At 52.1% G+C, this 24,775-nt stretch overlaps 2 protein-coding genes across 2 annotated transcripts; both read left to right on the top strand.

Moving 5' to 3' along the window:
- Positions 1-1,953: 1,953 nt before the first annotated feature.
- On the top strand, positions 1,954-20,548 carry efcc1 (EF-hand and coiled-coil domain containing 1). The gene is made up of 8 exons (XM_007903346.2): positions 1,954-2,108; positions 4,563-5,615; positions 15,701-15,849; positions 16,313-16,448; positions 17,162-17,327; positions 17,689-17,847; positions 18,617-18,686; positions 19,553-20,548. The coding sequence occupies exons 1-8, from the start codon at positions 1,954-1,956 to the stop codon at positions 19,684-19,686; spliced, it is 2,022 nt and encodes a 673-aa protein (XP_007901537.2). The 3' UTR covers positions 19,687-20,548.
- Positions 20,549-21,957: 1,409 nt separating this feature from the next.
- Positions 21,958-23,528, top strand: LOC103185028 (platelet glycoprotein IX). Its single transcript, XM_007903341.1, has 2 exons — positions 21,958-22,027; positions 22,585-23,528. Exons 1-2 carry the CDS (start codon positions 22,005-22,007, stop codon positions 23,201-23,203), a joined length of 642 nt encoding a protein of 213 aa, XP_007901532.1. The 5' UTR covers positions 21,958-22,004; the 3' UTR covers positions 23,204-23,528.
- Positions 23,529-24,775: the final 1,247 nt, after the last annotated feature.

Below are 24,775 nucleotides of genomic sequence, written 5' to 3'. Positions count from 1 at the left end.
CAGCAGCATCTTCAAGACTTCGAAACGCAGACTGAGTTTAAGAATTTTCTGCAATTCTGCGCCATATTGAATTCGAGGAGGGACAGGGAATCCTCCCACTCAACTCCCGTTAAACCTGTAAGCCAAAGCCCTAACAGGTAGGGTGGTCCTGGCTGGACAAGCAGCAGGAATGCTTGGCCAGGCAGTGATATCAACGGCAAGCTACGCGGTGTTAGGTGGTTAGACTCCAGTAGTTACCCCAATGCACACTCTGGGCTCCCCAAGCCTCAGCTCTCGGCAACCGGTGCCTAATGCTTTCCAGAATTAGGTAAGCAGGATAGGACCCTCCAGAGAGAGAATGCGTATTCCATTCCAACAACCTATCTCTGGGATTTCCATGTGTAGGTGGGATGCCTGGAATGCTCAGATTGGTTTGGACACTCTTAAGCATGGTGATGGGTTTCCAGTTGTGTCAGACACCCGCCTGACCAAAAAAAATTAAATCGAAGGACAAATGCCCTGACAGATTATAAGACTTGGTGGAACTTCAGTGGGATGAAAGTGCCACGTGCAGTCAGTAATATTGGCTTCACGACGAGGTTCGTAATTAGTGCAGGAAAACTATCACCATCAGAAAAAATGATAGATCTGTATATTGCTGCAACTTGTTTATAATCAGTTTCAAAGCTTGCAATTGCTATGGAACCCACTCAATGGACGAATTCAACAACAACTTGCACTTATATAGTGCCCCAGAGTGCTTAACGATGGTGGAGCCTGACGCCGAGCCAGAGGGAGGGAGGGAGGGAGGGAGGTGACCATAAGCACGGTTGAAGAGGAAGGTTTTCAGTCATGATCTAAAAGAGGAGGAGGGGGCACGGCGGAGTGATTGGGGGAGAGAGTTCCAAAGCAATTGATCGTGGAAACAACCTCACGGTTGCAGGGGGGGTGGGGGGAGAGAACTGCAGACGGGGGGGGGAGAACTGCAGACGGTTGTTATATTTTTGAGAAGTGGGGCCACAGAGGGGGCAGTTGAAAGGTTTGGCTTTGCACGCACTTACAATAAGCACAAGCGGAGCTGAGGGAGGGACAGGTGCAGAGAATTCTCTGTATGGTTCTGATTCAAACCCATCGGCCTCAGCCACTGCTCATTCAGAATAAACTAATATATTTTTTAAATTAAGTTTAACAACAAAACAATAGTCAAATAATCGCATTATCTTTCCATCCTTACGGTTGGCTGTGAAATTGGCACACGTAACATTTTTTTTAATCGAAATCCATTCTGTTTTGGAGGTCCTGCTAAGAAAAGGGGATTACTAGCGCACATCAAATGAACCGGACTGTACTGTGGGAATCAGCGCCGTGGAGTCTGTGAAAAGATTTCTTTTTAAAAAAAAAAAATCACTCGATGGCCAGAAAAAAAGCCTCGTTCGGGCGGAGGTAGAAGCTCCCGTGGCGTTAATCGAAACGAGTAGGGAGTTCGTCTCTCCTGGTGTCCTGGCCAACAATCCCCCAAATAAAAAAACAGGTTGTTCCGTTCATTTGTGCTTGAAGGGTGGGGTGGGGTGGGGTGGGGTTGGGGGTGGTGGGGGGGTGGACAGGGTTGTTGCTGTTTGCAAATGGCTGCCTCGCTTCCCTACAAAATACACGGTTTCGCACCCCACAAAATATACAGTCAGTTCACTTCACGGTACGTTCCGTGAAGCGCTTTGAGACGTCTTGAAGACGTGATGAGGTGCCGTATCAAATCAAATGCAAGGATTATTATTATCATTGTTATTATTGTACATTACAGTTACTACACTTTGCTGGAACTGCGGGGGAAAGGCTTCCAATTGGGGGGGAAAAAAGGCACAGAAACGAGGAATTGCCTTCCTTCCCCACAAGTCGGGCGGTGCGGGGTTTACCTCTCTCTCTCTCTCTGTCTCTCTCTGTGAAGGCCGATCACGGTGGGTGGATTCCAGGCGCTGGATGGACCGACTCGGGGCCCCCGGGAGTACCTTCCCCCCCACCGGTGGTCTCGGTGCCTCTCCGGATGTCTATCTGCACATCTGCACTTGGTGTGGGAGAGCATCTGTACAGCACAGCACAGCCTGTGACGCAACAGATGGACAAGTGCTCACACAGTGAGAGCGGAGTGCCCATCACACACACACTTACCCCCCACCCCCCCCACCCCCACCCCCCAACCCCCATCACACACACACTTACCCCCCACCCCCCCATCACCCCCCCCACCACACACCACCCCCCCATCCCCACCCCCCACCATCCCCACCCCCATCACACACACACTTACCCCCCACCCCCCCCCATCACCCCCCCCCACCACACACCACCCCCCCATCCCCACCCCCACCATCCCCACCCCCATCACACACACACTTACCCCCCACCCCCCCCCATCACCCCCCCCCACCACACACCACCCCCCCATCCCCACCCCCCACCATCACACACACACTTACCCCCCACCCCCCCCACCCCCCCCCCCCAACCCCCATCACACACACACTTACCCCCCACCCCACCCCCATCACCCCCCATCACCACACGCCACCCCCCACCCCCACCCCCAACCCGCATCACACACACACTTACCCCCCACCCACCCCCCCCGTCCCCCACCCCATCACCACACGCCACCCCCCACCCCCCACCCCCATCACCACACGCCACCTCCCCACCCACCACCCCCACCCACCACCCCCCATCACCACACGCCACCCCCCACCCCACCCCCCAAACCCCATCACACACACACTTACCCCCACCCCACCCACCCCCCCATCACCACACGCCAACCCCCCATCACCACACTTACCCCCCCACCCCCCCATCCCCCATCCCCCATCACCACACGCCACCCCCCCACCCCCACCCCCCAACCCCCATCACCACACTTACCCCCATCCCCCACCCCCCCCCACCACCACTCCCCCCCACCACCCACACCCACTCTCTCTCTCGTAACTCCCCAAATCAAATCAACTCTGTAAAATGTCAAATCAAGTACAATATAATCGCCCCCCAGACGATTGCCTGGCGTCTGCCCATCAGTGGGTGGGGGGTGAGGGGGTGGGTGGGGGGTGAGGGGGTGAGGGGGTGGGTGGGGGGGGGGTGAGGGGGTGGGTGGGTAGTGACAGCAAAGGAACAAACTGGGGACGTTCTTCCAAAGAAAACAGTGCGCCGAGATGAGTATTATGCGTGAAAATAAGGTTGATTTGCGGGTAAATAAGAGAGACAGACACAGAGAGGGAGAGAGGGGCTGTGTGTGTGTGTGTGTGTGTATATATATATTCCTGGACGCGGATTGTTCAGGATCTCACTGGCAGATTCCCAATGAAACTGTGCCCAAAAGTTTTACTGAACAAAATGCGAGTCTCTCTCCCCCTATCTCTTCCCCCCTTCCCCTATTTCTCCTCTCTATCTCTCTCTCTTCCTCCCTTCCCCTATTTCTCCTCTCTATCTCTCTCTCTTCCTCCCTTCCCCTATTTCTCCTCTCTATCTCTCTCTCTTTCCCCCTTTCTCTCCTCTTTTACCCTCTCCCTTCCTCCATCTCTCTTCCCGTCTTTCTTTTTCTCCCTCTGTCTCCTCTATCTCTCTCTCTCACCCCTTCCCCTCTCTTTCTCTCTCTCCCTTCCCCTTTTTTTCTCCTTCTCCCCCCCCCCCCCCCCCCCCATTCCTCTCTCTCCCTCTCCCTCTGAATCTGACATCTTGAAGTATTTTGTGGTCCTGTTGCCGCCGTCACGCCCACGTGTACTTTGTGTGTATTTTCACGACCCTCTGGCAGTTCCCGTGGGCTCTGTGCAATTTCCCCCCTCCCCGGGGGACAGAGAGAGATAGAGGGGGGAAGACAGACAGACAGAGAAAAAAGAGATAGACAGCCAGAGAGAGAGGGTGTGAAAGAGAGGGGGTAGAGAAATAATGGATGGAAAGAGACAGACGGGGAGAAAGAGATAGACAGAGAGGAGAGAAAAGGGGAAAAAGAAAGAGGGGAAAGGAGGGAGAGAGTGGGAGGGAGATACACAGAGAGAGAAAGACACCCAGAGGGAGGAGAGAAAAAGAGGGAGCGAGGCAGTGGAGAGAGAGAGAGAGAGGAGGAGGAGGAGAGAGGGAGGGATGCGTTTCTTTTTCCCAAAGAAGGAAAACATATTAACAAGTGGAGCATCAACAGTGAGTCTGGGAGTCGAGCACTGGTTGTGGGGAATGAGTGAGTGAGTGAGTGAGTGAGGGGAGGAGGAGAGAGAAGAGAGGAGGGGGTGGGGGGAAGGAGAGAGGAGAGGAGGGGGTGGGGGAAGGAGAGAGGAGAGGAGGGGGTGGGGGGAAAGGAAAGAGGAGAGAAGAAGAGAAGAGGGGGTGGGGGGGAAGGAGGGAGGAGAGAAGAAGAGAGGAGTAGAAGAAGAGAGAAGAGGGGAGAGAGGGTGGGGAGAGGAAAAGAGAGCAGAAGAAGAGGGGAGAGAGGAAGGGGGTACTGGGGGGAAAGGAGAGAGGAGAGAAGGGGAGAGTAGAAGAGAGGAGAGGAGAGAGGATGCAGCGGGCAGACCCAGCCCCAGCCCCAGCCCCAGCCCCTGCCCCAGCCCCTGCCCGGCCAGGCGGACAGAGTGGGTGGTCAGTGCCTTGGCTTATCATTACGGCTTGGACCGGGGTGTGGAGAACGAGATCATCGTGTTGGCCACGGGGTTGGACCAGTACCTGCAGGAGATCTTCCATCACCTGGACCTGCGGGGTCAAGGCACCATCTCCTCGGCGGACCTGAGAGCCCTGTGCCGAGTCCTGGCGCTGGAGCCCGGCTCTCAGGGCGAGGAGGAGGCGGTGGGGCTGTTGGAGGCTCTCCCGGATCGGCTCAGCTTCAAGCAATTCCACGCCAAACTCTGCGGCTACTTCAGCACCAAAGCCGGATGCCAATACCACACCGGCCGCCTCCTGGTGGGCAGCGACTCCGAGCTGATTGAGACCCAGATCCGCTTGCGGGGTCCGCTCACGGGGAGGAGAGGCGCTCTGGGGCGCTCTCCGGCTCCAGCCGGGCCGGGAGTGGGTCAGCAGGTCGGCGGGGGCTCCAGCCCATCCAGCCCGCCCCCCAGGCGGTATGAGCCGTGCAGTAGGGAGTGTTACGAGGACATCGTAGCTTTGGAGGCGGCCGAGGACAAAGTGGCCAAGTTGGAGTTGGAGAACGCCAGCCTCAGGCAACTGGTGGAGGAGCTCAGGGCGGCTCTGCAGAGCAGCGATGCCCGGGCTCTCGCCCTCCAAGTTGGACTGTGCAAGAGCCGCCAAGTTCCCGACCAGGACCCACACACAGACACCCCGGCTCGGGTGGCATCTGATGTCCCACAACTGAACCCAACGGGCTCCTCAGCCAAGCTCCTCAAGGAAGGGCGTATGCAGGAGGCCCTGAGGTTGAGCCAGGAGATGGAGAGGGAGCTGAGAAGGTCTGAGGAGGCTCTCCTGACCCTGGAGGAGAGTAACAGGAGGCTGGAGAGGGAGCAGCTGGACACCAGGCAGAGGGTGGGCAAGGCACGCCAGGCTGTGCTCAGAAGCTTCCAGAAGGTGAAGGAGTTGGAAAGCCAAGCCAAGGAGGTGCCATCCTTACAGAGGAGTGTGCTCCAACTGCAGTGCCAACTGCGCTACTACAGGTAGGTCACTCTGCTGGGGCATCCTGCCAGTCACAGCCCATCCGGCCCAACTTGTCCTCTTTGTAAGTATAACCCCAAACTTTAACTTGCATTTGATAAAGTGTCTTATCACATCTTCGAGACGTCTCAAAGCGCTTCACAGGATATATTGTAAAGTTGTAGACTGTAATTTGTGGGCTGAGGAATGGATGGAGTTCCAGAGGGTGGGGGCAGGAAAACTGAAGGCCCCGCTGCTGATGGTGGGACGGGCAGGCCAGTGCCCACCAAGCGGAGGGAATGGGCAGGTTTTTTTAAAATTTAGGTTAGCTAGAGACTCAAACCAAACTGTAACTTACAGTCCATCACCGAAGCTCTACTCTAATCCCTTTTCTTGGCTGCCGAAGAACTAGAGTTAGCAATGACAATCTATTTGTAATTGTGTTAAGTCACAAAAGCCGAAGCCTGAATAAGAGCGATTCCAGTTTGTGTTGCCACATCTTAGACTCAGTTAATTCCCTACACATCCATCCCTCCCTCCAGTCTGGGCTGTGCATCTGTCTGTATATTTTCCAACCTGACATTGGAAACAATTCTTGGCTGGTGACTTGACCCACTTTTTGAGTTTATTGAAGAAACAGGTTGATTTGTGCCTCGGATTTGCACACGTGACCACACATTAACAGGCTGTTCACATCCTATATAAAAAGCTGCTAAAATATTCCTCAATTTTTCACAATTCCAACAATCCAGTGTTATAAATAAAATAGGTGTGAAATATTAGAAAAGTCCCTCTCGCCATCAGTACAATAATAACCCAGTTTGTTGGTGCTGATTTTGATTCACTTGCCGCTACCCAATTACCATTGATGTGAATCTCCTTTCAGTGACTCGGTGTGTGTGTGCGCCCTCTGAGCACCTTGTTTTCATGGGATTTGCTACACCTCCAAATCTGATTGGTGAGAATGACAGGTTGGTTGAACTTCAAAAGCTTGTGAAACAAATGACACGTTGGAAGCTGGACTGGAAACACCAGCTGCACAGCTCAGTTGCATTGGTTAAGTAGTTAGCTGTGTTTTGAGGTAGAGGAACCCGCAAGGAACCTGGAGGAGGAGACTTGACTCAAATTGCACTGGCCGCAGTACAACTGACCCAATTTTGTTGGTCAGCCCCCACAGGCAGAAACCCATACTTCGTATTTCCATTGGTGCGCGACACATCTACGTGGAAATGTGCCGTCTGGAAGGCCGTGTGTGTGCACGCTCTCCCTGGGGGACGCACCCCTCCGTGTGTGCACACTCTCCCTGGGGGACGCACCCCTCCGTGTGTGCACACTCTCCCTGGGGGACGCACCCCTCCGTGTGTGCACACTCTCCCTGGGGGACGCACCCCTCCGTGTGTGCACTCTCCCTGGGGGACGCACCCCTCCGTGTGTGCACTCTCCCTGGGGGACGCACCCCTCCGTGTGTGCACTCTCCCTGGGGGACGCACCCCTCCGTGTGTGCACTCTCCCTGGGGGACGCACCCCTCCGTGTGTGCACTCTCCCTGGGGGACGCACCCCTCCGTGTGTGCACTCTCCCTGGGGGACGCACCCCTCCGTGTGTGCACTCTCCCTGGGGGACGCACCCCTCCGTGTGTGCACTCTCCCTGGGGGACGCACCCCTCCGTGTGTGCACTCTCCCTGGGGGACGCACCCCTCCGCTGCAACTGATGGAACTGAACTGAGATACTGACGTAATGTCACCGGCTCCGTGACATCACCACCCCATGATGTCACAGCCCCATGACATCACAGGCATCAGTGACATCACGGACCCGTGACATCACCACCGCGCGGCAGCAGTCCTGGCACACGGCGGCCCCGTAGAATGCGTGTGCTATGACATCAGAGTGCGGTGACATCATAGTCAATGACACCATACATTCACGACATCATACATTCATGGCATCACCGCCCTATGACACTATCAGCCTATGACACCATCGCCCTGTGACATCACTGCCCTATGGCATCACTGCCCCATGGCATCACTGCCCCATGGCATCACCGGCCTATGGCATCACTGCCACATGGCATCACCGTTCTATGGCATCACTGCCCCATGGCATCACCGCCCTATGGCATCACTGCCCCATGGCATCACTGCCCCATGGCATCACTGCCCCATGGCATCACTGCCCCGTGGCATCACCGGCCTATGGCATCAACGCCCTATGGCATCACTGCCCCATGGCATCACTGCCCCATGGCATCAACGCCCTATGGCATCACTGCCCCATGGCATCACCGCTCAATGACAAGCTTGTAATTTGAACGGCACGATGGAGCGAGTCCTTGCAGGACGTGAGGCCACACGGCTTCCTGTAGCTATGTCACAAAGTGCTGCTCTCAACGGGATTTCTACACTCATCCATTGAGGATGTTTGTGAACGATTAGATCCACAGCTTTATACATCAGTCGCTGATTCTGTTTTGCCATATACATCCCTCATAAAATGAGCTCTTCTGTATAGTAGTATTCATTGATTAACTGTCACTCGGAGTCAGGCTGTTGCTGGCCAGATGTGCCAGAGTCAGCCTTCAGTGCTTCAGGCTGCGTCACTCTTTAAGAGCAGACCCGACCACATAACTCGAGTCTCAGAGCGCTCACAGCTGGCCGGCAGATGTTTGGCAGCAATAAGATATTTTCCATTCATTTGCTGGAAGTAAAAGTTGGGAAACGCAATGTTGCTAAATTCCTACTAACCCTTACCTTCCTGAATACCATGGAAAGCCATGAGATTTGCATGTTAAACATTATGTCTGACAGGTTTCTGGTTAGCAACTCCTAGTGCTAACCAGGAGCTGAACTGAGTCTCAGAATTACTCCAGTTCCAGGGAAAACCTGTTAGCATCCCTTATAATAATAATAATAATAATCCTTGCATTTGATATAGCGCTTTTCACGTCGGGAGGACGTCCCAAAGCGCTTCACAGAACACACTGTAAAGTGAATTGACTATTGCTTTCCTTTTATAAGAACATTTTTTTAGGAACCCCCAAATCATTTGCTATTGGATCTGATGCTCAACCAGCAAGCCACAATAACAATAATAATCTTTGAATTCGAAACTGTCCCTATAACACTTCACCGGTACTTGCCGACAAGTGTAGTGACGGCAGCCAATATGTGCATACTTCCAGTCATGAAGTGAAGGACCAATTTGTCAAGAGGATTTTTGGCCTGGAAACCGGGGGAAACAGGTCTGTTATCCTCCCATCTGACTCGCAAGCTCAATCAACAACTCGATCAAAAACAAGAGTTAAATGATATGAACTTTGAGTGCTTTGAGACGTCAGGCCAATGTGAAGGTGCTATATAAATGCAAATCTTATTGTATAACTAACTAGTACTTACTATAGAAAGCTGCTCCTCAGGCAAATCACAAATGGACCAAAAGAACAAGGGAAGAAGGAGGAGGGGGGCATGAGGGGAACTGGGCGCTTGTGGTGGTGGCGGGAGTGGGGGGGAAGTTGGATTCATCCCAATAGTGGCAAAGCCCCTTTGTAACACTGTTCCCACACACAGGATAAGCCAGCCATGCACTGTTCCCTCGCTCACAAACTGCGCCCGTTCTAACACTGTACAGGAGAGGAAAAGTAACCCAAAGACCCAAATCACCGCTGCACCATGTACCTCACAGCGAGTTTGAACAGAGTGCGTATTTACTGATTAAACCCGGCTCCTGTGCTAAGCAGCAGATTTAGAAGCCATGCAGATAATTTCTTATTAAATGACTTTGTCTTTCTCCCGCCGGGGACTCATTCGCTGCTTTCAGGGTAATTCACGGGAGCATAATAGTTGGTGTGACACATTGTGGGACCTTTCCATTCACTCCCAGGGACCTGGCTCTATTCAGCCTGAGAAATACCATCAATCACCAGACACTCTCTTTATCTCCCGCTATACGCTGTGCCCACAAGATATGAACTCCGGGCCGTAACCCGTGGTAACCAGCCTTCTCACGTCTCACTGATATGGCTCCTTGTTCATTTACTTTCTATCTTTTGGGAAGCTTTGCCGAGGGAAACAATCGCAGACCAGACAATTGATATGAATTTCTTGCTGTGTGACAGTCTAGGGCAGTTACAACTGGGTTCATCTCGTCTGTGCCTGAGGGTGGGGGGGAGGAGACGAGGGGTGGGAGAAGAAATTAGCAAAAGGGGTCTATAGTGTGCCATGTGTAAACCATTTGTAAACACACCTGTATTACGTGTAAACAACATGTGGGCACAGCTGTATCGTGCGCTGAGTGCAAACTTGCATGAGGGCGCAATCTCATTCTACGCCTTTGTTCAAACCGTGAGCAAATGCACCTGTTTTCACTTGTAAATCGGGGGGGAAAAGGCATTATATGCCGTGTGAAATCGTCGTTGTTAAATTAAGCCTTTGGACAACCAGTGAAAAAGGATTTAATAATTACGCTGCTAACCGTAACCACTGGCTCTCAGCCTTGACTGATGCTTAGTGTATCAGCCTGGCGCAGGGGGTAGCACTCTCACCACAGAGTCAGGAGGTAGTCTGCGTTCTACCATCCTGGTAGTCGCTTGCTACAATAACGGAGATGTTGATAGCAATTATTTCTGTCTGGATTACAACACAATGAGAAGCTGTATAGCTCGGTCCTGCCCCAGGCAGCACCTTTACCCCTGGCCATGGGGAGGGGTTGGGTCTGCCTTCCCCTTGACACCGCTATCTATTGAACAGACATCCTTCCTGGGCTCCCCTCTTCCCCGCTGTCTTCACTTTAAGGCCTTTCAAACAACAACATTTCACAACCTGGTGACGGAGTTTAAGTGGATTTAAACCAGACGCCCCTTGAGAGGAGATTAAGCAAATTATGAGGAGTTTATCAGCAATCAGCAAGGAAAAGGAAAGCAATAACCAAAGATAAGGTAACAGGAACCAGAGCCAGCCACTGCATTGGGAGTTTCAATGTCCTTCCTCTCCCTCTTACCTTAATCTATAGCTCTCTGGGTCACAGACTCTGTGGGTTCAAACCCATATCAGGATTCTCAGATCACAGTCTAGGCCTGGTGGGGGGGCGAGGGAGGGATCTTGTTCAAATTCCTTGCCAACTGGGTTCTAGTGGGGGAGTGAGCATCAGCACAGCTATGAAAGAGAAAGAGCAGGGGTATAGGATATGAGAGAAGAGAGCTCCAGTGGGGGAGCGAGCACCAGTACAGACACGATGGGGAGAGAGAGCAGGGAATGGGGTTAGAGTAAAAGTGTTGAGTTTGGTTTTTTTTCCCTTGGTTTGCATTGCTTGCCCAGTTACTAACGTTTCCTGGGATATTGTCCTTGATGCTGACCTGGATAGATCCAGTCTGCAGTCAGTTCTGCCCCCATCTTTACAACTCTTGGGTGTCCAATTCACACTAACCAGTTTTTCAACCTGGGTGAAGAGAGGCTGTCAGCACACCACATGTTCCTGTTATCAACGAGGAGAGAGGGTGAGAACAGCTCTGTAGCAGAGCGGCCGAGGTGGGGGGAGAGAGGGATGGGAGAGAAGGGAGCGCAACTGACTGGAGAGCTTTCTCAGAAAGCTGGCACAGGCAAGATGGGCTGCATGGCCTCCTCTATGCCATGTGATTCTCTAACCCTTCCTTATTGAGGGAGGTTGTCAGGACAGCCTCAAGTGATTGACAGACCAGCTTTGCTGCCCAGCTCTTCCACCCAATGTCAATCCCTCCCCCTCTCTCCCCTCTCTCGGGTCTTGTGATTGATTGACAGAGCAAAGGATTCCTGGCATTTCCCCGAGTTGGGCGGTCTTTGATGCTCCAATATGCTGGGCAGCGCTCAGCACCCGTCTGGCTGTTAGTTGACATCAGTTACAGAATGGGGAAAGCCCGGCAGAGAGTGGATTATCTGAGACTGAGTGGATCCTCTCCCAGGGGGTATGTGTGCCCTTCTCACACTGTCTCCGTGTCAGACTCTCAATGGAAAGGGGATGGGGGTTGGGGGCTGTAACAAGGAGCAATGTTATTGCACAGTTCAGGGGGATGGTAGCAAAGGACAAGGTCAAGCCCCAATATTAATAATAATAATAATAATAATCATTGAATTTGATGTAGTGTCCTATCACGTCGTTGAAACGTCTAAAAGTGCTTCACAGAATATACTGTAAAATGTAGTGATTCTGTATTTGATGGCCGAAACATGGCAGCCAATTGTGCACGGCAGTGATCCACAAACAGTCGTGGATTGAGCGATCAAATTTTTAAAACTTTTTTTGGGGGGAGGGATTATTATTGGATCGGAAAGCGATCCGCCAATCTACTAACAAGCAGATTCTTACTGCTGGCTAAACAGAGGCGTGTAGAGTAAGGAGACTTACCGAAGGTTTCGCTGCCCAGGAATCAAACCCAGGTCCTCTCGCTTGTGAGGCAAGTGATCTACCCACTAAGCAACAGGACAAGGGGAGCAGGGCGGGATGGAGGGCAGATTTGGGGCAGAGGCCAATGGTAGAGGGCATGTGGCACGCGGACATCTACCAATACCGCACAGATCCATCTTTCGTGGAAATCTTTCCACTCACTCCCACCCCAGAGTGCAGAGTTGGGGGAAGGGAAGGATGAAGGATCATTTGCTGCTGTCTGACTTTGAACATCTCACAGCGAATATGTGATTTTAATGATGTGATCATGTGGCAGGAATTCAAAGAATATCAACGATTTCGGGCTAATGAATTTAATGAGCCATTGGGCAGGCAAGGGGAAGGAACGATACGGGTGGGGGGGGGGTGGGAGAGAGAGAGGAACGCTTAAAAAACATTAAAACTCTTAGTGAACATGCCTCCTAGTGGGACAGTGAGCTCCAGTGGGGGAGCGAGCACCAGCACAGACACGATGAGGAGACAGCAGGGAATGGGGTTAGGGTAGAGAGCTCTAGTGGGGGAGCGAGCACCAGCACAGACACGATGAGGAGACAGCAGGGAATGGGGTTAGGGTAGAGAGCTCTAGTGGGGGAGCGAGCACCAGCACAGACACGATGGTCTGTTTTAGTGCTATTGTCTCTGATTGAATCAGTGGTTTGGGACTGTGAGACAGTACAGTACTGAGCCCGACCCTGTGGTTGCCAAGGTGTGAGGTATAGGCTGTGCCCAGGGGCCTTTATAGTCTCTAATTTGACATGTTAAAAGAGTTTAGTGGCAGATTCTGTCTGTTACTGAGACTGATCATAAGCCGCCATCCCCACTGTCTGCAGCACAGATGGAAACACAATCTCAGGCAAAAACAAATGCTTTGCCAAACAGTTACATCCATCCCAGTGTTACCAGGGAGACTTTCATCTGCCTTTCGACATGACTTATGAGCGCGCGCTGTGCACGAAGGTGATAGAGAACGGATTGGGGGGGGTGGGTGGGGGTGGAGATCAGCCATGATCTAATAGAATGGCGGAACGGGCTCAAGAGGCTGAATGGCTTCCTCCTGTTCCTATATCCCCAGATTGTGAGAATGGGGCGATGGGTAGCTCTGAAATCCTGGTTAATCAAGTGCTCTGGGCCACTACCATGTGTGAGGAGCGCTGTATAACTGCGTTGTTGCTAATTTTTTCGAGGAGAAATAGAGCGACGGGAGTGGGTGGGAATCTCCACCTGGCTCCTGACCCGGGTCCCGGCCACTTCCCTGCAGAGCTCGGGGGAGGGGGCCGGAGGGTGGAGAGGTAAGTGGGGTCAGGGTTGTGAGTTTTCGGGTGGGGGTTGTATCAGAGAGAAAAGGACTGTTTGCTTTGTTAAACCCAAAGGACACTGACATATCTTTTCATCCTTTCGCTCGCTCCCACTGCCTAACCTCCCCCTCCCTCCCCCTGCACCTTGACCCAGGGTAACGGGGGGGGTGGGGGGGCTTAAATCAAACCGTCAGATTGAGTGATGGGAACCTGGGGTCTGGGAATGAAACAATAGGGGCCGTTAACAGCGGTGGATGGGATTGCCATCTGCGAGGAGGCTGCTAATAGTTGCTGTGTGTGTGTATGTGTGTGTGTATTGAGACGTCTTAAAGTGATTCAAAAAATATACTGTAAAGTGTAGTGACTGTATTTTGTGGGTGAATCGCGGCAACCAATTGCGCACAGCAGTGTCACACTAACAGTCGTGGATTGAGTCAACAAATTTTTTTTTGAAGGGATTATTACCCCCGGAAAGCGATCTGCCAATCGACTAACAACCGGTTTCCTACTTACTGCCGGGTGAACTGAGGCGTGTGGAGTAAAGGAAACTTGTCTAAGGTTTCTCCCTGCCCAGGAATCAAACCAGGATCCTTCTCACACAGGGGTCTACCACATACAGGGTCTCACACGACGATATATCAAAGGTAGCACGCCATAGTAATGCTATCAAAGAGATTCTAAATTGCAAATCTGCCCTTTTATTTCTGTCTAGCTGGAGCTGGCTGTTCTCCATGACTGTGTGTGTCTGTGTGTGTGTAAGCCCACAGGCTGCTTTTCTTCTCTTTTCTTTTCCTCCTGAATCCGCGCAGATGGCTAAGGGCTGACCCCGTCTCCGCCAGGCTGGGGGCTCGTCAGGGAAAGGCGGGAATTCAGCCCTTTTCACCCCGCGTCAGGAGAATGCCCAAAACTAGCTCACTGCGTGCCAAGACGTTTCACCAGTGAGATTGACGGCTGAGACCAGATAGCAAATGCCTCCGACGCTGACTGGATAACAATGAAAAGCTTTACGTCTGGCCGGCTCAGACTCTGCGGAACTGTAACCACATGTTTATAATAAGAATAATCCTTCCATTTGATATAGCCCCTTATCACATTGTTGAGACGTCTCAAAGCGCTTCACAGGATAAACTGTAAAGTGTAGTGACTGTATTGTGCGGGCAAAACGCGGCAGCCAATTGCGCACAAAACTGAATGAACCACAAAACTCCGCCAAACCGGTAAATGTGCCAGTCCACTTGGGAAATGATTCTTATCCCTCGCCCCCCCCCCCCCCACACCACCCCCCACCCCACTCCATCAGTCACGGGACACGATAACGAAAGAAAGAGAGAAATGTTCCACGCACCACATTCCTGTTAATTCCTCTCAAAGTTAAATTCAAATTTTATTAAGAGGAATTGCTCTGAAGTCACAGTTCTCACTCGGTCAGTGGTAATCTGTGGGATTGTCTCCTCATCACTCTAATTCTTTCTCTCTCTCCCCCACCCCGCCACCCCCCCACCCCCATGACCTTGTCTCATCAGGGGTCAGACCGGCTTATTTCAGCCGCACAAAAGCACAAGCTCACAGACCGGATAGTTTGTCTCTCACTATGGAGACCCCTCAGTTAGCATCTAAATGCTGCAGCCTGGCTTGTGTGCCCTCGACCCACACCGCCCCCTCACCCCCCACCATCACACACACACACTCACGTCACACACACACACACACACACACACACTCACATGCATACACATCACACATACACGCGCACACACACACACACCGATCATCCACACACTCACCCCCACCCTCCCTCAGCCCCAGGCACTATTCTTCATGTCTTAAGATATATCAGCTCATCAAAGCAAAAAAAAACACACACACAGACTCTGAATTAAGAGCGAATTTTCCACAAATCTGCCCCGTCTGAAATATTAAGACAAAATGGTCTGACAGGTTAGCACCGGGAGGAATTTCAAGCCTTTGATCATTGTCACGACACTCACCTCCCTCTATCCCCACTCCCCCTCCCCACTCACTGCCGGTACACTGACTCTGAGGCAGCAATGCTATGGCTTAACCCAAAGATGGACACAATATTCAAAATATTCACAGTGTGGGCTCAGCGGTGAGCGGTACAGCGCCTGTTACCTGTTTCACTGTTGTATTACTGGGCAACAAGTTTACACTTAAACTCCTTTCGCATCGGAGACATCTCAAAATGCTTCACCGGATTGTCTGGGAGTCGGTAATATCGCACGGTGTCGTGAGGAAACCAGGGATTTTTTTTTAAAGATCAATTGGAGAATTCTCCGCTGTTCTGCCCAACGTCAGTCAGACATGCGATGGGCTCAAGGCCGAGACCAGGTGGAATTTCACCTGTTCATCCTTCACCTGTGACTTTACTCTTTCAGATCAGAGGTCATCAAACTCCAGTTCCTGCAGCCAATTACCCCCGAGGTCAGGGCGGGGCCAGGGTCGGAGGTCAGGCAGGTGCACTGCTCACCTGAGCCCCAGGAGCGAGGCTCGCCAACGGGTCAGACAGAGATACCCGTGTACAGCGGTAAGCACACGCAACCCGCAAACACGCAACACGTTTGACCTCTTCCTTCCAGAACCCTGAGCCTCCCGACCGTCCCTCCAGCAAACCTACAGCTCAGGCACTTCACAACTTCTCTCCCCAACACCCCCCCACCCCCCCCCCCCCCACCGCTCCCTGTCTCATCCCAATCTCACTCCTAATCCTTACACTTGACTCATTAAAACATCTCAAAGTCTCTCCTTCACCCCCAAGAAAAAATGTGGTCACTCAATCCCTGGCGGTTTGTGGGGACACTGCCGTGTGCAATCGGCTGCCGAGTTTCTCCCACAAAATGCACAGTCACTAGACTTTACAGTATATTCTGTGAAGCGCTTTGAGACGTCTGGAGGATGTGAAAAGGCGGCGTATCAAATGTAATTTCTTGTTGTTGTTGTTGTTGCTGTGGGTTAACCCTTGCTATGCTGTCTGTGCTGGTCTTGGGCAGATGACGAACAGTTACTACGCTCTGTGGAGGGCCAGGCAGCCTCAGACGAGGAGGATGAGAAATGGACGGAAGATCAGCAGAGCAGGGTGGCCGAGGTCAAGAAGGTGCTGGCCCGGCTGTGTTGCTGCGGTAACGGGTGAGCGACCGATAATACAGCCCTTTTCCCCCCCATTATAGTCCTAATAAATACCCCTCAAAGTGCTTCACAGGTAACTACCGACACATGTAGTGACTGTGCGTTTGTACTCGAGCGCTTCAGTCCGTTCGCGCATTGCGACGTCCCACAAACAGCCAGGACTCCGGCACCGAGAATCTCCCTTCTCTTTCCAAGTAGTGTCACACGGCCTTTAAGGTCCGCACGAACAGCAAAGCACAAACAGGATCTCGGTTCAACGTCTCATCCCAAAGATGGCGCCTCTGACAATCCACCCCCACCCCACCCACCCAACCCGGAGCTGAACGTCAACCTGATCTCCTGACAGGGGACAGGGATATGATAGAGGCTTGAGGGAGGGGTGGGGACAGGACGGGGCAGTGGGACTGATTGGGACAGCTCGCTCTGAGACCCAGGCCAGTGCCCGAATGGGCCGAGTTACCTCCTTCTGAGCTGTAAGATGCTACGATCCTGCAACCTGTTGAAAAGTTCCTCTCTTGCAACAGCTGCAGAGCGGACTGCGGTTTCTAAATAGTTATTGAACCCTGTGCTGTTAGCGATGTCCACTCACTGTCCAGTCTGATCGCTGTCGAGTGACTGAGCGTCAAACAGCGTGCGTGCGGGAGAGACTGAGCTTGTCACCAGTTGACTGGCCAGCTCCGAACGTGAGATGTTGTTTGTTTGTCTGTCGGCAGCTGTGATGATCAGACTGTGAGGAAGCTGCTGTGGCAGTTTGGGAGTGGGCAGAGTGAGGAGAGCAGCGTTGCCATCTTGGAACTGGTGGAGAAGGTGGCACGGCTAACGCAACAGTTGGAGTGGAGGGAGACGCAGGCCAGCCAAATGGCCACAGACATGGAACAGGTGGGCTGAGCTAAACCAAGCCGAGCAAATCTCTACCCCACCCCCTTCCCAGGAACTCACAGGAACTTGTCCAAGAGCCATCACTGTTAGACTATAATTGTCAAGAGATTAACATGAAATATGTGGGTCATTTTAGTGGTGAGTTTCTGTAACTTAAATAGTTAGCTAAATGGGATTAGAGAGCTCCAGTGGGGGAGCGAGCCCCAACACAGACACGATGGGGAGAGAGAGAGCAGGGAATGGGGTTAGAGTAGAGAGCTCCAGTGGGGGGAAGCGAGCACCAGCACAGACACGATGGGCTGTCTCTCTGTTTGTGTGTATGATGTGTGTTTGCCTTTGTTGTGCTGCTGCCGGTGGGAAGCTGAAGGGGTCGCTGGTGTGTGAGCTGCAGAGGAAGGTAGTGGAGAGTGAGCAGCTGCAGACGGAGCTCCAGATGTTGGAGACGGAGAGAGTGCGGCTGTCGCTGATTGAGGAGAAACTGCTGGACGTCTTACTGCTCCTCCAGCAGCTCCGTCACCTCGTGAGTCACTGCGAGAACGCGCTAATATAATAATAATCATCCTTCTCATATTTCATATAGCGCTGGGAGGATATTTCAAAGCGCTGTAAAAAGGAGTCCCATAGGTAGTGATTAGAGCACTCACCTCACAAGTGAGAGGACCCGGGGTCGATTCCCGGCCAGGGGAACCCTTAGGCAGGTTTCCATACTCCACACACACTCCTCCGTTTACCCAGGAGTAAGTAGGAACCCGGTTGTCAGTTGATTGGCGGATCACTTTCCGAGGGTAATAAGCCCTTCGAAAAACGATAATAATTTGGTCACTTCAATCCACGACTGTTTGTGGGGGCACTTTCGCCCACAAAATATACAGTCAAAGCACTTTATATTCTGTGAAGCGCATTAAGACGTCTCAACGACATGATAAGGCACAGTACCAAATGCAAGGATTATTGTTATTGTATGATTATGTAGCGTCCGTCACATCGGGAGGATGTCTCAAGGTGCTTCACTGATTTTACTGTAAAGTGCATGACCAAGTGCTTGTAGGTGAACGGATCAGCCAATTTGTGCACAGTAACCGCTTTTGAGGTGAGCGAGAGATTCTATCTGGGGGACACCACGAGAGACAAATTGCTTTCTCTTTCCGAATAGTTAGTTAGAGCAGGGCACAGGCGGGACCTCGTTTTAACATCTCATCCAAAGGACAACGCCTTTGAACTCGATTTGAAAACGTTCCTTTTTTTTAAACCCTATAATAACCAACACAATGTTTATTCACTTTGCCTAGAATTTCTCTAGACGGTCGCTGGGAAAAATCCTGCTCAACACTTTGGAGTCGTGCAGTGACCCCCAGCACGGTGAGTCCGCAAACCTTACCAGTCGCCGGGGGCAGGGAATCCTCCCATTCAGCTCTCGGTAACCCCACAAGCCAAAGCCCTAACTGGTAGGGTGGGCCTAGCTGGACAAGCAGCAGGAAAGCTGGCCAGACGGCGCTATCAATGGCCACGCCATGTGGGTTTAGCTGGTTAGACTCCAGCATTTACCCCAACGCACACTCTGGGCTCCCCCCCCAAGTCTTGGCTCTTGCCAACCTGTGCCTAACACTCTCCAGAATTAGGTAAGCAGTGTTCATCCCTCCAGTGAGAGAGAGAGAGAGAGAGTGCACATTCCATTCCAACAGTCTATCTCTGGGATTTCCACGTGTCGGTGGGATGTCTGCAAATCTCAGTTTGGTTTGGAGACTCTTATGAACGGTGATGGGTTTCCCCGTTTACACGGCGATGGCTTTACACAGGTCTGCGCCACCTTAAACTTTCAGACAAAGTGACCTTGAGGGCTAAGACTAGGTGGAATCTGGTGGCCTCAGCAGGAGGAGGAGGAGGAGGAGGAGAGGAATAATGAGACGGGAAGAAATATCTGGGAGAAGTGCTGGCAACTTGGTGTCCAGTGTGGCCCGGGGCTCTGGTCCCAGTGTGCCGTGTTGTTAAGATTCCTTTCCCATTGCACAATGTGCTCCTCAGGCCAAGCCATTCCAGCAAGGACAGGCCGGATGGATTGTGACAACTGATGTGAAAATTATTTTTCTCTCTCTCCCTTTCTTTCCCTCCCTCTACCTCTCTCTTTTTTGCTCGCCTTCTCCCTCTCCGTCTCCCTCTTTCTCTTTTTTTTCTTCCTCTTTCTCCATCTCTCTCTCTCTCTCTCTCTCTCTCTCTCCCTCCCACAGGAAAGGCTCACATCCTGGAGGTGTTGAACACGCTGTACCAGGAACTGGCTGCCTGTGAGCTGTTGTCTGATCGGCCACTGGACAAGACTCAGGGACACCGGTCGCTGGCAAACACTCTGCTCATCTCATGCTGACGAGCGCCCTGGGCCACATCTCCCCCAGGGCAGGGAGGGGGGAACAGGAGGGTGAGGGGGGGGGAGAGGATAAATGTCTTGCCACAGATTGCCACGGTTATCGAATGTGTTGTCTAATCGCTTCTGAAGCTTTGCAATTTCCACCCACTCTGGGGCACGACCCCCCCCCTCCACCTTCACCCACCCCGGCCAGAATTAACCATTCGCTCCCCGTGGAACAGCCGCTGCCTTTATCACTGCTGTTTGCTTAACGCCAACGCCACCAACAACAACAACTTGCATTTATATAGCGCCCTCCACATGGGGCAGCATCTCGGAGCACTTAGACATAATCCATCCACCGCGATTAGTAACCGACCACGACAATAACTATTAGGAAGCTGTTGGAGCTGAGTTAGATATAACCAGAGGCCCCTGAGCTCACTGACTCCAGCACCATTTGTAGCAGATTTTTTTTTGTGGAATCGTAGGTAAACCAGCCCAGGAGGAGTCCCAGTGCTTTTGCCTCTCGTTCCCCAGCGTGTCGTTCCGCTTGTTCCATTTTTGTAGATCCCGGCAGATGTGTTAATCCCATTTTTCCCCCTTTTTCCCCTTACCTCCCCAGTACCTCCTCTCGCTTGCGAGGTGAGAGCGGTAACCACTCCTCTACAGGACACCACACAGCAAACCACCCTACCAGCAGCAGTTTGAGTTCATCTGCGGTCGTGAGTGAGTCAGGGTTGTCTGCCAGTGACATACACACACGCACATCGAGGGCACAACAGGGAGGAAGGACAAAGAGAAATGTGAATGGATGGAAGCTTTGGGGTAAATCACACAACAACAACAACAACAAATGGCATTTCATGGCGCCTTTCACATCGGGAGGACATCCAAGGCCCTGGACAGTCAGGGATTTGGACCCGAGCAGAAGGTTGGGATCAGGAGAGGTGGAGAGCAGGGAAGGTTAGGGTAGGAGGGTGACCAAAGGCGTGGTCGAAGAGGAGGGTCTTGAAAAACACACACGCACATAAGATGAGAAGCATGAGGCGACCAGCGTCCAATGAGTAACCATTTTGATGAAGGATTTTCTTTACCAAAGGCAGTGATCACATTGTTACGGCGCCTTTCACTTGGCGAGGATGTCAATGTTACGGATTCTGCAAAATATTTCCTTTTTTTTAACCGTTCAGACAAGCTAGGCCAGGAGTGTATAATAATTAGACTTGTAATAATGCAGTGCTGTAGTAGTAATAATAAGAATCATCCTTACCATCGCACCTGTAGCGTCATAAAGTCTCAAAGTGCTTCACAGCTAATTGCCATCAATTCCAAACCCGGTGGCCGTTTTGCTCACAGCAAGGTCCCGCATGCAGCCAAGTTATTCATCTGCACACAGGAAAGTTGTTGTTTTTTTCTCGCGTGTTACCAAAGGAGTTGAAAGAGTACCTTTCCAACAGAAAAAAGAAAAATTTTAAAAAAAGTGGTCACGCAATTCACAGCTGTTTGTGGGGGCGCTGCTGTGTGCAATCGGCTGCCGCGTTTCGCCCACAATATACACAGTCAATTCACTTTACAGTGTACCCTGTGAAGTGCTTTGGGACGTCTCGAAGCCGTGATAAGGCGCTGTATCACATACCAGGATTATTATTATATTTTGGTTCAAATCCAAGTCTTTTCTCTCAGTGAAGTGTCCAACTGTGTCCCTGCTCTGTGTGTGTGTGTCAACAGTGACATCTAATGGCCACGCAGCTGTATTGCAGATCACCTGTGTTCCCGACACACCACAGGTTTGGATGAAGAAGGTCCTTTGGCCCATCTGATCTCATCCTTCCAAAACCCCAGCCCACAGCAGTGGAAACTGGGTCAGGATTCCCACTTCTAAGCACCTGCAGAGACTGGAAAGGATTCAGGAGGTGCGATTGAAGAAGTTGGACTAGGTTGGGGCAAGGCAGGGCAAAGGGGTCTCAGCTAAAGTCCTCTTGTCCACCCCCACCACCAAGTTGAATGAATTGCTGTCTGTCTAGAATCCGAGGCACCAGAATGAACCTGTGGTGAGATAGCCCAGGGCTGCGTCAATCAGTCAGTCCTTCACGAGAACAGGGAGGAGCATTGGTTGGAGGGAAATGATGAGGAGACTTGAGGGTTGAAGATAAAAAAGAGCCACGAAAATAACAGGAAACCCTATCATACCAATGGCATTTGGGGAATGATAAGGGAGTATTTGTAGCTCGTTTCCCTTCTGTTTGACAGCGGGAGAACACGAGATGCTCCCACGTCCAAATATATAAAGCCGATCTCGATTCGGAGGCTTGACTCCATTGTTGGGGCTGAGAGCAATGGCGTGGGTCAGCATAGCAAGGTAAGAGCCAGAGAGACACGGATAAACTATCCAGACGGTTTACTCTTGCCTGTACCTCACGTGACACGTTTCAGGGCAAAAGAAAGCATTTTGGGGTGAGCGGTTACGAACAGGATTAGACATTTTTTGGCTTGGTCGCTCCAGGGTTAGGAGGTCATTGGTTCGAGCTGTAGCATCAGGAACTCTTGAGCTCACAGACAAGTTAAGACGCTGGGGGGGGGGGGGGCCTTCGTTTGCTAAGGGTGCCGCCCTGAGACGTTACACCGAGCTCCCCGACCGGTGTTTGCTCAGGCAGACGTCAAACTCCTGCGGTGCTGTTGGAAGACAGAAGGAAGTTTCTCCAGATAAATTGGGGTCATTCACTCATGGCCGCGCAGGGCAAAATGCAGCAGAGGGCAGGGGATGGGGTTACAGTAGACAGCTGCAGTATGGGGAGTCGGGGATAGGAGGGCGGGGGGCATGGACAGTCAGTTCAATGAGTAAAGATGGCCGAATGGCTGTGAGCTGGTTCCACTGCCTCCCTTTAAACCCACGTTATCCCCGATCCTCCCCTACAGCACACACGCCATGTTGGCCTGCATTGGAGCGCCGCTGATCTTGCTATTAACCCTGCCGGTGGGCGGGGTGCCCTGCCCGGATCCCTGCCACTGCACGCCACTGAGCCCCGGGGGGTTGAAGGTTGACTGTAGCCGGCTGGGGCTGAGGGAGGTGCCCGCCCTGCCCGAGAACACCAGCGAGCTTTACCTGCAGTCCAACAGGCTGACAGCCGTGGCCCCGGGCACCTTTGACAAGCCGAGGGATCTGCGCAGGGTGGAGCTGTCCAATAACCCCTGGGTGTGTGACTGCCAGATCGCTTATCTCAGGCAGTGGCTGAGGGGGCAGGAACTCCGGATGGAGCGAAAGATCCGCTGCTCGTCCCCGGCCTCCGCCAAGGGCAAGCGAGTGTCACGGGTCACGGAGGAGCAGTCCAGCTGCCGGGGCTGGTGGTCCGTCCAGTGTCAGCACTTCATCAGGGTAGACGTCTTGCTCTCCGTGGCCGCTCTCCTCACTCTCTGTCTCTCCGCCTGCGCCATCTACATTGCCAAGCACCTGAGCTTCCGGGTTCGCCTGACCAACCCCAACACACTCCAGCCACCTCCGGACCACCCCAGGGCACGGCACTGGAAATCCCTGTGAGAGAGACCACCCCCGCCCCACACACACACGCACACTAACATACACACACACACACACTAACACACACACCAACACACGCGCACACTTACACACACGGACACTTATACAGACGCAGGGTTTCACTAGCGTTGGGGCTATCATGTGCAGGCGGTGTGCAAGCTCTGTGCAAACTGTGTGTAAACCTATGTATGAACCGAGTGTAAACGGTGAGAATCAGGTGTGTAAACTGTGTGTCTTTTACTAAATTGTCACGTTGGTCTCACGCTATGCACAGTTTTGCCCTGTAATGTCTAATATCCGATTAATAAAACCATGAACACGGAAACCTGTCACCTGTTAAAATCTTAAACTGATCATCTCGTGTGTCAGTCTGGTGCGCGCGCTCTCTCTCTCTCTCTCTCTCTCCTCTGAGGCCTTCGAAGGTTGTGGTTTCAAGTCCCACGTCAGGATTTGGAATCACATAGTCTATGCTGACGCTCCAAGGCAGTGCTGGGGGGGAACACGGCATTGTTGGAAGCTCCGTCCTTCGGATAAACCAAGGTTCCATCTGCCTGTTCTGTGTGCGTGCGTGTGTGTGCGTGCGTGTGTGTGGGATGGGCCAACTACCTCTTCTCAGCCTTGGCACAGAGCATACACCAGCAACGTTCTGCTGCCTACGTGCCGGAGGAACGAGGAGAATTAGCTCAGCTCCTCCCCCGGGGCTGCGGTGGTTGGTTTATCCCTCTGTTTGGCTCCAGTGGCTGCACTCGGCTGATAACCGTGTCCGTGATAAACGTCGGCAGGTCCCCAGCCTCCAGCTCCCGCCACCGCACTGGTGTTCCACAGAGATAACAGCTCCACCAACCAGCAAGCCGCCAGGCACCAGCCCGGACCAGAGAGCACACACTCACTCTTCTTTCTCTCGCTCTCTCTTTGGCCCATCTGATCTCCTCTCAACAGAACACCCAACCCCTCATCCCAGTGTCCAGCTGCTTTTTAAATGAGTCCCGGTGTCCTGGCCTCAACCACCCTTTCTGACAATCCTCTTTCCAGTCGTTAATTAACCTCTGGGTAAAGAAACACTTCCTGGTGTCTGTGCTGAAATTGCCCCTTCGTAACTCTAAACCTCTTATCCTACAGGGAGTCAACTCGATAATGATTATGATTAATTACAACTGAGGAGAGGACACTGATCAGTGGGTAGTGAGTGTGTGTTCCAATCCCACTGAGCAGAGTACAGGAGATAGTGTTGTTATTATTATTATTATTATTACTGCATTGGGTTCATTTCACGTTTCTCACTGTCAAGAGGAATAGGGAAGATAATAGTAATAAATAATAATAACTAATAATAATAATCCTTATATTTAGTACAGCGCCTTTCACGTCAGGAGAATGTCCCAAAGTGCTTCACAGGCTATACATACAGTGGATTTGTACAGTGGCAGCCAATTTGCGCACAGCAATTTCCCATAAACAGCCAAGGAGCGAGTGACCAATTTTATTAGGGGGATTGTTGTCCAGGACACCGGGAGAGAGAGAGAGACTCCCTTCCCTTTTCGCCCAGTGCCCTGCGATGTTTAACATCCACCC

This window comes from Callorhinchus milii, unplaced genomic scaffold (genome assembly GCF_018977255.1).
Source record: "Callorhinchus milii isolate IMCB2004 unplaced genomic scaffold, IMCB_Cmil_1.0 Scaffold12, whole genome shotgun sequence".
Classification (NCBI taxonomy): Eukaryota; Metazoa; Chordata; class Chondrichthyes; order Chimaeriformes; family Callorhinchidae; genus Callorhinchus; species Callorhinchus milii.
Note: the sequence above shows the minus strand (reverse complement) of the source record. Positions and strands in the feature narration are given on the sequence as shown.